Below are 16,922 nucleotides of genomic sequence, written 5' to 3'. Positions count from 1 at the left end.
GAATAGAATATAATACCTTTATTTTCACAAGAACTTACAAGATATTAGACAGTACAATATTAGACATTAAATACATTCACCAGAAACAGAATCTATTGTGCCAGGTCTGCAAAAATTTTTTTAAAAGCAATAAGATCCTATCTGGATAGACAGTCTGTAAGGCTACACAGGGCCTCTCTACTCTATAATGCAATATTGAAGAATAACATATTTGTTTGTCTACACTGCATTAGTCTGCAGTAAACATTTACAGACACAATTGAAAATGTGGATTTGAGACAGATGTTTRTCATGTTAGGCCTACATATTTATAGGATTTACAATCAGCCTTGACTTTTCTTTCTAGTTTTAGTATTGTTGATCATGCAAATCCCAGTAGCCAAATTAAGCGCAGACATTTTTAATACTAAAGKATTAAATTGTTACTGAATATAATCTTGTCCTAGATTTGTCCTAGTGGTATAGTGAATATATTTTCCACATTAATCAATCATAAACAGRTGATGCAAATTTGACTAATTTGGCATGCCGTTCTGGTTAATTCAAGCCTTTATTGGAAAAAAAGGTCTAGAACCGGCTAACAGCACCTTCTCCATTAAGTCCATCCAGAAAGTCGACAATTTCCTCAGCTCTGTCTCCTCCATTATGGACAATGGACAACAAAATACGAACACTGCTGTCACGTTGGCCAGTGGGTAGCATAATCTCTACTGCCTTCTTGTGGAWATCAATTGACCTGGAAGCATCTTGTTTGGCATAAAACAAATATTTGGCATACCCGTTGTAGAATTTTTGTAAATCCTGTGGTTCCATTCCTTCTATTTCAAGAAGCAGGTCCTCAAATATTTKATCTGCTCTATCAATTCTGCCAGATTCTTTGTACATGGCAGTCAGTTCCAGTTTTACTGCAAGGGATTTGGGGTAGAGTGTGACCACCTCTTCATAAAGGTWGACTGCATTTTCAATCAGAATATGCCTCATTGGGTTCCTTTTCTCTTCCRGAGAGAAAATCTTCCATTTGTAACACTTCCCAAGATGCCTCTTCAGCTGGCGTGAATTGGGGTGCCTCKCCARGGTCCTTCTTGCCAGGTCAATGCTTGAATCATGAGAGAYGTAWTCTTTGAAAAAATCTAGCAAGATWCCAAATCCACCAAAGCTGTCCAAAGGCTTCTCTATCACTTCCTYTGCRAGTTTACATGCTTCCTCAAYCTGGCCACTCTCTGCAAGCCTCTGCAGGTACATCACTGKGATGTACAAATCTTCTGGATCCAATTCTCTAGCAATCCGTAGSTGCTCCAACATCTCAGATCGCAGCTYCGGGGTAATGTCTTTCCTATCAACAGATTTATTAAATGCCATGGCGTAGCCACAGCGCAGCACCTTGTTCTCAGGATCCCCTTTYAAGGCCATCCGGAAGCAATMTASYGCTGCYKYCYTCTTGCTTACATCAAACTTATTCAAAGTCCAGGCCCTTTCKCCCCACACTACACCTGGGCAGGRYGAGGGGTTGTCCCGCAATAGTCTCCCCACCTTCTCCACATAGGTCTGGCTCTCTGTTAGCTCCCCTTGGTGATAGTGCACCCAGGCCAAGTTCCCATAGTGGACCACCAGMCTTAGCTCCACGYCRTCTKGSCTGYTTWGGCGAATGRCCTCTTCAGCCTTCTTCAGGCAATGAAGAGCGTCCTCTGTGGAGCCCAAAGCGTAGTGTAGGTAAGCCAGGAAGTTGTACAGATAACCCTCCCRGGAATATTGAACCCCCTCTCTGTTGCTGATATCTATCATCGTTTCTCTGAGRCTTTSMAGTTTAGATCTGCTGTCGTCCAGYTTCCAGGTGAAGTGGCATTCYAAACCCTGCAGMCTAATTTTCAAGGAGGTCTGAGCCATTCTGGTTAAAAAAAGACAACATTTTAATTGTATACATTTTTTTCATGAACAATACCTAAGAGAGATATTTAAGACCTGGATGGTGAACCAAGGACTCATTTCAGTCATGAGAGAGAGAGAGAGAGAGAGAGAGAGAGAGAGAGAGGGTGCTAGAGAGATATCACTTACCTCATAGTTGGACAAGAGAAAGCCATCTTGTGGTCTCTGAGTTTCAACACAGAGCAAATGAGTGTCTGATTAGATACCTCACGGATTCTATCCTGATTTTATACTGTATRGACCACATTATCWTCCAATGGGYGAGTTATGCTGATATTACCTCACTTTACAAACAACTATCATAGTTTTGTTTCTAGCAAATAGAGACTAAAGCAAATGAGTGTGTGCCAAGGGCTGTTACGGTGACCRTATTACCACCACACCAGCAGTCATGAGTCATGAAGGCAGTCAAATTCCACTTGACCGTTTAGTCACGGTAATTAGTCTTATCCAAGCTCTGATGCTGCTGATGGTCATTAGTAGCTTACCAAACATGCTAACTGCCTGGTACTCAGCACTCTATTGTCCCTCTAATCACTCTGATATCAATGCAAACGTCATCAAAAATCTAATCAAACACTTCATGAGAGCCCATGAGCTCATGTTGCRCAACATTTCTATAGKCTATGCAATTRCGTAAGAAAACAGAGTGGTGGCCTCAATTAAAAAGAGGTGGATTCCATYAGCTTTCTAAAGGCTTACAATATTMATTTCTCAACTTTCCTAATATTAAGCAAATTGCTTCTCTTTACAACAGGAGTATAGCCTACCTGGCTGGCATTGAACCTCCTTTGCTCCATGAACCTCCACAATGAACCTCCATTTGCTATTTAAGTGCATGGATGACATGTCTTTTTTTCCCCTGCCCCTGTTTTGAGACAGGTGCATGATAATGGTCCATGTTACAGTATGATATGTTGGGTAAAATAATAAAGACAGACACAAATGTCAAGTTCAAGCATTGTACATGTCCCTACATACGGGGTCTGGGGAAAAGCCTAGCTATCGATTACCTATCAACTAGACTCCGTAACATCATCCTTTTCAATAGAAAGTGCAAACATAACAGCACAACATTTAACAGTCAAGTCATAACAATTGAAAAAGCATTACATTTTCTATTTACTTCAGTTGTCATCTTTCTCTTTGTTTTTTTGTTTTTTGTTTTTTTAATAAACAGAGGACAAGTTACCACAGTCCCTTGCTTACAGAGTAAGCCTTTCCGGTGGCTTACACAGTTGACCCACCCGTAAGTATGGGCTCTGACAGGGGTAGGATTAAGGCCACGAGCTGRAGAGCTTGGTGGGCTAGAAGCCTCACCTTCAGTTGGCTCATGTCACAATTCTGCGCCCCTTGCCTTTAGGCCTGGACTGAGATCCAGCWCATCTMGGTGAGTGAATGGYGTGTTCTGGTTTGTTGTCTGCTCTGCTACGTGYAGATCCACCTGATTGCRACGATAGAGGGAGCCACCAGGTAAGAACGTGGTGCAACACTCTGTAGGCATGTACCCAGACTCCAAAGTCCTGTGTGGTATCYCGGCAGCGGTTTCATCCTTATTGTTTCACCCACCTCCAGCTCTGGTAGGTCTCGAGCAGTCCGGTCGTARAAKMACTTAGTGAGCTGCTTCTGTGGCACAGTTTGTCCGTGACGCCAACCATGACACATGGCTCAAGTAGCTTGTTAGCTAYGGGGATGGTAGTCTTCAGAGGTCTGGACAGCAGGCGTTGCGCTGGGCTGCTGTCCATGTTTCGGTGGGTGTGTTCCTCCACTGTAAGATGGCTTTCCAGGGGTCGTTGCTGTCACGCAAGGCCCTTCATCACAGGTTTTTTGCAATCTTGACAGCTGACTCTGCCTTACCATTTGCCATTGGGTGTGGAGGTCACATGGTCAAACTCCCATTCTGAGGCGAAACGGTTGAACTGTGCAGTGGGCCATTGTCCGTGATGACCTTGTCAGGCTGGCCTTACCTTGCAAACTGCGCCTTGAAGCACTTTATGACTGTCTCTGCAGACAAGTCAGGGAGCCATTCAATTTCTCAAAAGTCAGTGTAGTGTTCAACAATGAGAAGATAGTGCTTTTGTCTGTGGCTGAATAAGTCCATGCTGATGATTTGCCAAGCCCTTGTGGGCAGTTTGTGCGACATCATGGTTTCCTTTTGCTGTTTATGAGTGTACTYGTTGCATGTGGTACAGCTGCYGACAAAGTCTTTAATTTCTGCTTGCATGTTTGGCCAGTATAATGTTTCACGTGCCTGGCAGTAGCATGCGTCACCTCCAATGTGACTGGAGTGTATGCGGGTAAGCATCTCTGGATTTGGGGATAATGACATTCTGACCTCTGAACAAGATGCCATTTTGCACGCTGATCTCATCTCRAAAGATCCAGTATTCTCTCACTGTGAAAGGTGTCTCCTCTTTCAGGTATGGCCAACATGTGAGAACCATGGACTTCAATGACTGTGACGTTTAAGTAGTCTGCCTGATTGAKCTGTTGAACATCTTGTTGTTCCTGCTGTAGCAAACAGATGGCATGCTGCTGATAGGCAGTGCCTCTGCCTGTACATTGTGCTGTTGCCCTGCTCATTGTGTCACTGATGTACATCTCTGGTCTTTTCTTGTAGACAATCTTCAGGCTGTAGTTTTGCAGAGTCATGAGCATGCTTTGAAGCCTCTTGGGCGCGTTGAGGAGAGGTTTACTGAATATGGCAATGAGTGGTTTGTGGTCCGTTTCATTGGTGACCAGCTCTCGGCCATATAAGTAGTGATGGAAGCACTGGCAGGAGAAGACTATGCTGAGGCACTCTTTCTCAATTTGTGCATGTTAGGTGGGGGTGAGCGATCTCAAAGCGAACGCAACGGGCTGGCAGTGGTTAGTATATTGTATATTGCCTTGTTATTGTTATTTTATTGTGTTGCTTTTAATTATTTTTTACTTTAGCTTATTTGGTAAATATTTCCTTAACTCTTCTTGAACTGCACTGTTGGTTAAGGGCTTGTATGTAAGCATTTCACGGTAAGGTCTACACTTGTTGTATTCGGCGCATGTGACAAATAAAGTTTGATTTGATTCCTGCATAAGGYAGCATTCAAGTCCACTTTTGCTGGAGTCYCGCAACACTGGCATGGATGAAGCCAAAGATTTCATCTCCTGCACTGTGGCCTCATGTTTGGTTAGCCAGCGCAGAGGCTCACAGACTGCTGATAGGTGTGGCATGAACTTTGCAAGATAGTTTGCAAAGCTGATGAGACRCTGCACTCCTTTTGCATCAGACAGATTTGACATGACGAGGATCGCTCTGACTTTGTCTGAGTCTGGCTYCAGGCCTTTGACCGAGAGAATGTGGCCATGGAAGTGGACGTCTTTCACCTTKAACTGCAGCTTCTTCAGGCCAAGGCGCAGCTTAACTGATCGGCAGCGMTCCCTCAGTGCCAGGAGCTTCACATCGTGGTCACGTTCTGCTTCTTTTTCTGTATCACCACAGCCAAYGATCAGCACCTCATCAGTGATGGGTTCAATGCCCTTGAGCCCAGCCATTAACTTGTGCTGCTTACGTTGGTATACCTCAGGCACCACTGAGACACCAACAGGAGCTTGAGCCAGCGTTTYCAACCCCAGGAGGTCCAGAAGGTAGTCATGAAGCTGCTTTCTTCGYCCAGCTTGCATTGAAGRAATGCATCTCGGGCGTCCACCAAGTTGACATTCCTGGCCTTGGGTAGCTTGTAAAGGACATCCTTCAGTGTCAGCATGATGTAGTGGGAGCTTGGTGATTGGTTCAGATGCTTTGGGTCGATGCAGACCCTCAGCTTCTCWGTTTTTTTCCACTATGACCATATTGCTGATCCAGTCAGTTGGTTCAGTCACAGATGTCATGTGGCCATCAGCCTCATACTTGTCCAGCTGGGCCTTCACATCCAGTTTCATTGCAATGGGCACATTGCGAGGAGCACACTGGACTGGGGGGAAGCTCTCATCCAATATTTAAAGTGTACCTCCCCAGGTACTGTTTCAATGGCTTGCTGAATACGTCGTCATATCTGCTTAGTTGTTCTTTGGACAGGAGTCCATCCATTCTTTAGACATGCTCCACGATGTTCAGGTCATTTGGCACGGTGAACTGCATCAGTCCCAGGCGTTTGGATGTAGAGCCTGAGAGGAGAGGATGTTGACCGGTTTTCACGATCTCAAACTCCAGCTTGTGTTTGTGTCCCCGAATAACACATACGGTCTCAAAGATGACCATAGAGCTCATTAGCTCTCCTGAGTACAGCTTTAATCTATTGCTGGGCAAAATATGTGTGTCAGGTGTCAGATTGAATTTGTCTTTGTAGCTCATTACATTGCACGTAGCACCAAAATCCAGTCGACATTGTTGCAGCTTGTTGTGTAATCGTAGTGTCACAAACCATTTCTTCCCTCTTGAGGGTACAGCCCTAATGGATTCATGCATGAAAATGTCACTTTCACTGTTCTGAACACTGAGTGACATCATCAACACAGTGAATCTTGCCCTCACTCACCCATTTTTTGCTTTTGAGACACTTTTGCAAGTGATTATTWGTTCCACAAGCAATGCAGGTTTTCCGTTGGCAGAGCAGTGCKCTTTGCCTTGTGCGTGCACATTTCCACAGTATTTGCATGCTATGGGGCTGTYTGTGTTCACCATTCATGGTGAATTACTCTGCCTCTATTGGTTTTGTCTGAATGTCTGCCTGGCAACAGCGTGAGCAGTATCAACGTCGGTGCGTGGGGTTACGATTTCCATTGCTCTCATTCTCATGTCAGTGACTTCGGCAGTGCGGCACATTTCAATGGCAGTTACTAATGTTAAGCCTCTCTCTCTTAGTAGACGCCGGCTCGTGTCCTCATTTGCAATTCCCARTACTGTTTTGTCACGAATCAATTCATCTTTCAATCCCCCGCATTCACAAGTAGTGGATCTTTCTCTCAAACGGGTTACGAAGTTGTGTACTGACTCACCCTCTTCCTGTTTGCAGCTTCCAAAAACGAACCACTCGTAAATGACGTTCCTGACGGGTTTGAATTAATTCTCCAATGTATCCAGTATGGCCTTTGCATCACCCTGTTGTCGTGCTGTGAGGGTGAGATTGTGCCGGTAAATATGCCTGCATTCTCTGCCCATTAATTAAGCTCCTCAGAGTTGCCGCTTGGACCTCGTTGGGTTTCTCTTGTAGACAGTTCGCCAGCGCATAGTTTTCAAATTCATCCCTGAAGTTGTCCCAATTATTATTCCAGTCCCCTGTGAGAACCACGGGATTTGGTGGCGGACTGTTTGCTGCCATAGCGATGGAATAGGAGATCTCTTTGCCTTCAGCCATCCAAGTAGGTAGTGATGCTAGCCAGCCAGCTAACAACGAGTTGTTCAGTGGTGTGACTAACATTGGCAGTAGGAAATGGTGTGTGTTAGCATATGGAACGTAACTGCGCCTATACTGTACTTAGCTACAAAAATAACAAACATGTGGTTTTTGAGCCACTTCTGATACCATGTTTCAGTATGATATATTGGAAAAACGAATAAAGACAGACACAAATGTGAAGTTCAATAGCCTTGTTCAAGCATTATAGTAGTCCCTACATACGGGATCCGGGGAACAGCCCATCTAGTCGATTACCTATCAACTAGACTCCGTAACAGACCATTCTAAATCAAAACAAATTTCACACATATTATTTAGTATATGTAAAGACAAGATTTAATCAAGAATAGTCTGATTGGGGACATTTAGGGATGCACCGATGTGACATTTTTAGCCGATACCAAAATCCGATATTTTCCTTGCCAGAAAACCCGATACGATAACCAATATTTAATATTTTAGAGGCCTTTTAAGCGCTCTAGTACAGTTAAATAGTTTAAACACACACACTGACCAAAAAGTTCTTTTGTTGGCATTTACGTATGTCCCCATTGCCAGTAAAACATAATCAAAACCTATTTTTTTCACTTACTTGCTGTGCTGTTTTGCTGTTCATTTGTTCAGTCGTTTCATTCTCAACCAGGATTTCATCATACATGTCAAGCAGGAAAGTTTCAGCTCTGTGTGTCCTTGGCTTCTCTTCCTCGGTGCGCACTGTCACTGTGTCCGTTTCCAACTTGTCCAGCTGTGTCTGTAACATTTCACGTAAACCCTGTTTCTTGTCTGCATCGAAGTAGCGGTCCTTGTACCTAGCAGTCGAGCATGGTGGTGACACAGTAAGAGGCTCAGAGAGAATGCCACCGAATCGCTTGTTCACAGCCTCTAGTAGAGTACTTTTGCAAGTTTAACCCCACGGTCTGTGTCRGCAGTTTTGTTGAGCAGGCATTTCAATGCCATGACAGATGGTATCACGTCTGCTGCAGAYGCAGTTGATGAGCTTATTTCTCGAGTCAGTTGTTCGAATGGAGCTAGGAGTGTGTTCATGTTTCCAAGTTTCAAACATGTTCTCAAATGCAATTGAAATGGCAGCAGCGGTATGACTACCAGCACATTCTTGAGCATGCAATACGGCTTTCCTCAGTACGAAATCCTTGTCGACCCACTGTGCTGTCAGACTCAGCATGCTCATGGGGTTGACATCGCTGGTCCAAATGTCAGTTATCRAGCTAATAGCAGTGACGCCCRTAGCAAGTAGCTCATGGATGTGCGTTTCAACAATACTGTGTAACTCCGGTAGGGCAACACCTGAAAAATAGCGCCTACTTGGTAGTATGTACCGGGGCTCGRGGTRCTYGACCAGTCGGYGAAAGCCAACATCATCCACGACAGASAACGGTTGATTGTCAAGGGCAATGAATTTCATTATCTTGGYGTTAATGGATTTCGTCTTTGAGTTGTCTCGCTGAAATGTTCTTACTCTTTCAAATGACTGCTCGACTTSAACTTGTTTAGTTGTTGGAAGTGTGCCCTTAATTTTYTTCTGCTTTTGTTCTAAGTAGTTSCTGAACGTCTGGRGGTCATGCACTTTCAAATGAGTAATTAGGTTTGTGGTATTGAATGATTTCACTTTCTTTCCTCCTCGGGAAATAATAGCAGCACAAACGTTGCATATGGCCTTTTTGTTATCTTCCTTTGAAACTTAAAAATAGATCCACAGTGTAGACATTGTGGGCTAGGTTAGGATTGCTGTGTTGCAYGTGTATCACTATATTTTTCGTGGCATCATTAYGTCATCTACCTACGTTTTATACAGTGGCTTGCGAAAGTATTCAACCCCTTGGCATTTTTCCTATTTTGTTGCCTTACAACCTGGAATTAAAATACGATTTTTTTTGGGGGGGGGTTCATTTGATTTACACAACATGCCTAACAATTGGAAGATGAAAAATATTTTTTATTGTGAAAAAACAAGACAAAAAAAACAAAAAAACAATAAACTTGAGCGTGCAAAACTATTCACCCCCCCAGTCAATACTTGTATAGCCACTTTTTGCAGCAATTAACAGCTGCAAGTCTCTTGGGGTATGTCTCTAATTGCTTGCAAATCTAACCACTGTGATTTTTGCCCATTCTTCAAGGCAAAAAACTGCTCCAGCTCCTTCAAGTTGGATGGGTTCCGCTGGTGTACAGCAATCTTTAAGTCATACCACAGATTCTCATTGTTGAGGTCTAAAAGTTAAACTGTTACATTGATGCTGTGACCGGATCACTGGTTGCTGCGGAAAAGGAGGGAGGTCGAAAGGGGGTGAGTGTGACGGATGTGAAATGGCTAGCTAGTTAGCGTGGTGCGCGCTAATAGCGTTTGCAATCGGTTACGTCACTTGCTTTGAGACCTTGAAGTAGTGGTTCCCCTTGCTCTGCAAGGGCCGCGGCCTTTGTGGAGCGATGGGTAACGACGCTTCGTGGGTGACTGTTGTTGATGAGTGCAGAGGGTCCCTGGTTCRCGCCCGTGTCGGGGCGAGGGGACGGTCTAAAGTTATACTGTTACACTGCCACCCCCATGCTTCACTGTGGTGATGAGAGGTGTTAGGTTTGCGCCAGATATAGCATTTTCCGTGATGGCCAAAAAGCTCAATTTTAGTCTCATCTGACCAGAGTACCTTCTTCCATATATTTGGGGAGTCTTTTGGTGAACACAAGCCTTTTGGTGAACACCAAACGTGTTTGCTTATTTTGTTCTTTAAGCAATGGCTTTTTTCTGGCACTCTTCCATAAAGCCCAGCTCGGTGGAGTGTACGGCTTAAAGTGGTCCTATTGACAGATACTCCATTCTCCGCTGTGGAGCTTTGCAGCTCCTTCAGGGTTATCTTTGGTCTCTTTGTTGCCTCTCTGATTAATGCCCTCCTTGCCTGGTCCATGAGTTCTGGTGGGTGGCCTTCTCTTGGCAGGTTTGTTGTGGTGCCATATTCTTTCCATTTTTTAATAATGGATAKAATGGTGCTCCGTGGGATGTTCAAAGTTTCAGTTTTTTTTTATAACCCAACCCTGATCTGTACTTCTCCACAACTTTGTCCCTGACTTGTTTGGAGAGCTCCTTGGTCTTTATGGTGCCGTTTGCTTGGTGGTGCCCCTTGCTTAGTGGTGTTGCAGACTCTGGGGCCTTTCAGAACAGGTGTATATGTACTGAGATCATGTGACAGATCATGGTGACACTTAGATTGCACACAGGTGGACTTTGTTTAAGTAATTGTGTGATTTCTGAAGGTAATTGGTTGCACCAGATCTTATTTAGGGGCTTCATTTTTTAAACAAGTAATTTTTTTCATTTCAYTTCACCAATTTGGACTATTTTGTGTATGTCCATTATATGATATCCAAATAAAAATCTATTTAAATTACAGGTTGTAATGCAACAAAATAGGAAAACCGCCAAGGGGGATGAATACTTTTGCAAGGCACTGTAGGTTTGCACGTCAGCTTTGACATCGGTTTTGCACTTCGGCGTTAAACTAGACATCGGGCCGATGCGGATGTTGGTATTTTTAGCTAATATCGTCCGATTCTGATATGCTTATTGATATATCATGCATCCCTAATAACAATAGTAGGCTATCACTTGTAAATTACATATTATTACTTGTGAATGATGCCCAGCGTAAGGCAAGAAACAATGCTTTTTTTTTGTTGCTACTTTTTTTAATCATATAGTCTAGCCCATAAGCCTATATGTTTTAATAAGTTTGTTTCACAACTAAAGTGGCTAAATAACTTCTTAAAATTAAGCACATTAATCCGCTTTACAAGGGGTGTAGAGCCWAACTGGCATACATAAGCAGTGCGTGAGTTTCAAGTTTGGGGAAGTACATTTTCACAATAAAAATGCACCTTTATAATAAAAGCATTACATGAGTAATCGCATTTGCAGTCACTTGATAGTGGTGTTTTCCCGCTAATGGACTGTGTGTGCATTGCTGCACTTATAATGTGAAGAAATAGCCTAATAGTTTATCAACATTTTAAGCTAAACGTTCTGATCTGTTGTGTCAGCCTCATTGAGTAAAACGTTTTTTTTTATGCTAGTAGTTGTATTAATTTGGGATCTATCGCATCCCATAACTGTCCCAGACTGTTTGGAATATTTATTTCTCGCACAGAATAAAATATGTCAACTTTTGTATTATGGGGGATAGTGGATTGACATAGCCTAGTGCTTTTGCTGTTTGTTAGGCTTACTTATCATGTTGGCTGACAAAATTGTAAATGTGGACAGATCTTCCAATATCTTCAATATGCACCTCGGAATAGGATAAGGATGCACGTAGTTGAGTCCCCGATGTGTCTGTCTTCACTTGTAGCCTGTGAGAAAGTAGGCCTAACAACACCCGATCAGATGATGGAGAGCCATGTGAGTGAGAGGTGCTTCGGAGCATGCAGCACTCAGGGAGAAGGGAATAGTAATTTATTATATTCAGCGCAAAGACCACTGGCCGCAAAAGGCATGGATTTTTTTAGGAGGCATTACGGWCACACAAAGGGGAAAGTCGAGGCATTATCATGTGCTCGTCAAATTGTGAATGAGAGACTGATGAAGTGTGTACAGCCTGTGCAAAAACAAAGCACAGCTCATGCAACTTTTAATCGCATTCTGCAGCCTTACAATGTATTCAAAATCAAAACATATAGCCCACATATAGCCCAACTAAAATAAGCATATAGTAGTACCTACAATGCATTCAGAAAGTATTCAGACACCATACCTTTTTCCACATTTTGTTACGTTACAGCCTTATTCTAAAGTTTATTGAATAAATACAAATCCTTATCAATCTACACACAATACCCATAATGACAGTGAAAACAGATTTTTGAAAAGAAATTGCCGACTGTATATATATATATATATATATATACAGTCGTGGCCAAAAGTTTTGAGAATGACACAAATATTAATTTTCACAAAGTCTGCTGCCTCAGTTTGTATAATGGCAATTGCATATACTCCAGAATGTTATGAAGAGTGATCAGATGAATTGCAATTAATTACAAATTCCCTCTTTGCCATGCAAATGAACTGAATCCCCAAAAACATTTCCACTGCATTTCAGCCCTGCCACAAAAGGACAGCTGACATCATGTCAGTGATTCTTCTTTAACACAGGTATGAGTGTTGATGAGGACAAGGCTGGAGATCACTCTGTCATGCTGATTGAGTTCGAATAACAGACTGGAAGCTTCAAAAGAAGGGTGGTGCTTGGAATCATTGTTCTTCCTCTGTCAATCATGGTTACCTGCAAGGAAACACGTGCCGACATCATTGCTTTGCACAAAAAGGGCTTCACAGGCAAGGATATTGCTGCCAGTAAGATTGCACCTAAATCAACCATTTATCGGATCATCAAGAACTTCAAGGAGAGCGGTTCAATTGTTGTGAAGAAGGCTTCAGGGCGCCCAAGAAAGTCCAGTAAGTGCAGGACCGTCTCCTAAAGTTGATTCAGCTGCGGGATCAGGGCACCACCAGTACAGACCTTGCTCAGCAATGGCAGCAGGCAGGTGTGAGGCGGGTGAACAAACAAAAACCCACACATTCTGACAAACTCCAAGCATTGATTATGCAAGAATGGGCTGCCATCAGTCAGGATGTGGCCCAGAAGTTAATTGACAGCATGCCAGAGCAGATTTGCAGAGGTCTTGAAAAAGAAGGGTCAACACTGCAAATATTGACTCTTTGCATCAACTTCATGTAATTGTCAATAAAAGCCGTTGACACTTATGAAATGCTTGTAATTATACTTCACTATTCGATAGTAACAGCTGACAAAAATATCTAAAGACACTGAAGCAGCAAACTTCGTGAAAATTTATATTTGTGTCATTCTCAAAACTTTTGGCCACGACTGTATATATATAAAAACTTATTCACATAAATATTCAGACCCTTTCCTATGAGACTCAAAATTGTGCTCCGGTGCATCCTGTTTCCATGATCATCCTTGAGATGTTTCTACAACTTGATTGGAGTCCACCTTGGTAATTAAATTTGATTGGACATGGTTTGGAAAAGCACACACCTGTCTATATAAAGTCCCACAGTTGACAGTGCAAGTCAGAGCAAAAACCAAGCCATGAGGTCGAAGAAATTGTCCGTAGAACTCCAAGACAGGATTGTGTCGAGGSACAGATCTGGGAAAGAGTACCAAAACATTTCTGCAGCATTGAGGGTCACAAGAACAAAGTGGCCTCCATCATTCTTAAATGGAAGAMGTTTAAAACCAACTCCACCAATCCGGCCTTTATGGTAGAGTGGCCAGATAGAAGACACTCTTCAGTAAAAGGCACATGACAGCCTGCTTGGAGTTTGCCAAAAGGCACCTAAAGGACTCTGACCATGAGAAACAAGATGCTCTGGTCTGCTGAAACCAAGATGAAACTCTTTGGCCTGAATGTCAAGCGTCACATTTGGAGGAAACCTTGGACCATCCCTACGATGAAGCATGGTGGTGGCAGCATCATGCTTCGGGGATGTTTTTCAGCGGCAGGGACTGGGAGACTAATCAGGATTTAGGGAAAGATGAACGGAGCAAAGTACAGAGTCATCCTTGATGAAAACCTGCTCCAGAGCGCTCAGGACCTCAGACTAGGGTGGCCCAGCCAGAGCCCGCACTTGAACCSGATCGATCTCTGGAGAGACCTGAAATAACTGTGCAGCGACGCTTCCCATCCAAGCTGACAGAGCTTGAGAGGATCTGCACAGAAGAATGGSAGAAATTCCTCAAATACGAGTGTGCCAAGCTTGTAGCGTCATACCAAAGAAGGCTTGAGGCTGAAGTTGCTTCCAAAGGTGCTTCAACAAAGTACTGAGTAAAGTGTCTGAATACTTTACGATTTTTAATACATTCGCAAAAAAAATAATATATATGCTTTTGCTTTGTCATTATTGGGTATTGTGTGTAGATTGATGAGGAAAACAAACAATAAGGCTGTAACTTAACAAAATGTGGAAAAAGTCAAGGGATTTGAATACTTTCCAAATGCACTGTATTTCTACAGTATGTTAACAACTCAACACAGAATAGGTTTGTGTGCGCACTCCCTCAAATCGTTTGGAGAAAATATCCTTTCTATTTTATTCTGCTTAGTTCAATTGTATTCTTCATACTATAAAATAATATAAAATAATGCCACGGAATTCAAAGCAAATATTGTCTGCTAAATGAACTAGTGTAGCCCACAGCCAAATAGCATGGCCAGATCAGGGCCTAACATAAGGACAACTCAGAGTATGCTATTCTGTTCTTCTGAAATAGACTACATTTTCTTCATATCATGTTTCTTTAGACTTATCCAAAATAAATAATGGATTTATTGTGAAGGTGTAGGCTATATCACATGGATTTACTTGACTTTTTAAAATGTAGATGTTCCAAAGGTCTGCATCAGTAGCTTGTGTGGAAGCCAGGATATGCTAAATGTGTTTGTTAATTAACTGTCAATTACCGTGAGACYGGCAGTTATTTGCTTGACAATCACCAGCTGACRAAATTTCGTGACCGCCACAGCCCTATGTGTGCCCCTTTTTAAGAGCGCACAATATTCGTGCAGAAACAGGAAAGGGCCTTACCCAAACTGTTGCCACAAAGTTGGAAGCACAGTATCGTCTTCTAGAATGTCATTCTATGCTGTAGTATTAAGATGTCCCTTCACTGGGRAACTAAGGGGCCTAGCCCGAACCATGAAAAACAGCCCCAGACCATTATTCCTCCTCCACCAAATAAAGAATGTGTCACTATGCGTTCAGGCAAGTAGAGTTCTCCTGGCATCTCCAAATCCAGATTCGTCSGTTCAGAAAACGTGTTTCCAATGGCAGCGAGCTTTACAACACTCCAGCCGACGCTTGGCATTGTGCATGTTGCGGCTGCTTGTGCAATGTTGTATGCAACATTATCGGCAAGTGACTTGATCTTGATTCCTGTGTGCCAAAACGATTTAAAGTTGTAGAACGAGAGTGAGGAGTGTGTTGATATATCGGTGATATTGTCAAAATTCCGCTTTTAACAACCATCAGCATTAGTATAAACGTTTAATATAATTTTTGCCTGACATRATCACTTTGCATATTCTTAATTATTGATGACTATGTTGGCATGAATAACTTTATTTAAGCAATTCTGATGGTTGTTGAAGTGGAAATTTGACAATATTACCGTTCTATCAACACACTCGTCACTCCCGTTTTACAACTCTAAATCGTTTTGGCTGACAGGCATCAAGATTARGTCACTTGACGATAATGTTGCATACAACATTGGATACGTTTGAAACTGTCTATTATTTCCATCGAACACAATCAAAGTTAACATAAGCCCTAGATGCCTTCAATTGCCCAACTTTAGGCATGCCCAATTGTAGGCATATTTGTTTTACAATGTGATGTTGCGCCCCAAAGGGATAACTTGAAACAACACGATGCAGGTAATTAAATGATCGAAGTAGTCAAAAGCGCAAATACTGTTGCATGTACTTCTAGATTATTTATGAATGAAAATATCAAAACATTTTAACAAACTMCAAAGCAATTGCATGTGGTGCAGAAACCACTGACTCAATGCATTTTTCTATTATCAAGACACATGCTATTAAACCATAACTGGTTAGGACAGCTCATGAGGTTCCTAAAAATCTATTTTTACCCATAAGAGTAGGAGTAAAATGTCTCTATTCTCAGCACATGSGACAAATGTTCTACTCTGGGACGCTTTTTGGATATGGGCTCTGGTCCCCCCTGATCATATGATAGTGTGATCATACTCCTACTCTGAAACGCTTTGTGAATACTGGCCCTAGTGTATGAATATCAGTTTACATAATCATTCACATTCTTATTGCGTCTCTCACAGGTTTTATGAGATGGTCCTATTGCTTGTGTGATTTATATAGTTTGGCTCAACCAAAGTCCACTAGCAGTGCACTTTGAACTCATTAGTCTCATTTTCAAAACTCAAATAAATGTAATCTCTTATTCCAAGCTGTCTGAATGGTACCACTGAGCTCAAGAAGTGGACAGAGTGCATGTTTGAGGATCCAACAGTGAAAGCCACCATGTTCCCCAGTGAGACCTACAAGGTCTTTAACATGGGCTATGTCGGAGGGAAATCCAATTTTGACCATGGCCTGTAGATACATGGCACGGTGGCAGTTCACCCTTGACCGTCCAGTTTTCCCATTTTAAATGTATTTTATATTCCTGCTATGGTAATTATGTCATCGGCTGTAGATGTCAACTTAGTTGTGCAGCTGTTTATCTCATAGGAAACTTTTCTGAAGGTTCATTTCTGTGCTCCTTTCCTTTGATTACATTTCATTGTATATGGAACATGGTTTGATTACGAGATGTTCAATGAACTAATAACAATKATTATTTAGTTTAGTTTCATAAGTGCTAGATCAGAAATACTGATGGAACTATGTGAATCATGTCTGTTGAAGTTCATTTCTATCATGCTTAGTCAACACCTGGCATATTTTTTTACATTTACAAAGCTTATAAATAYTGTCATGTAATAAAGACTGCACAACAAGAGTTCCGGTGTTTTTATATTGTTGTCCTGAAATCTGGAAGTGAAA

General features: G+C 42.3%; 1 protein-coding gene across 1 annotated transcript; it reads right to left on the bottom strand.

Annotated features, from left to right (window-relative positions):
• LOC139023010 (interferon-induced protein with tetratricopeptide repeats 1-like) lies at positions 1 to 2,656 on the bottom strand. The gene is made up of 2 exons (XM_070434955.1): positions 2,053 to 2,656; positions 1 to 1,885 (listed from the first exon to the last, which is right to left on the bottom strand). Exons 1-2 carry the CDS (start codon positions 2,076 to 2,078, stop codon positions 568 to 570), a joined length of 1,344 nt encoding a protein of 447 aa, XP_070291056.1. The 5' UTR covers positions 2,079 to 2,656; the 3' UTR covers positions 1 to 567.
• Between the last annotated feature and the right edge of the window lie 14,266 nt (positions 2,657 to 16,922).

The sequence above is a fragment of the Salvelinus sp. IW2-2015 genome, linkage group LG25 (assembly GCF_002910315.2).
Source record: "Salvelinus sp. IW2-2015 linkage group LG25, ASM291031v2, whole genome shotgun sequence".
NCBI classification, from domain to species: Eukaryota; Metazoa; Chordata; class Actinopteri; order Salmoniformes; family Salmonidae; genus Salvelinus; species Salvelinus sp. IW2-2015.
The sequence above is the reverse complement of the archived record's forward strand: the minus strand, read 5'-3'. Positions and strand labels throughout refer to the sequence as shown.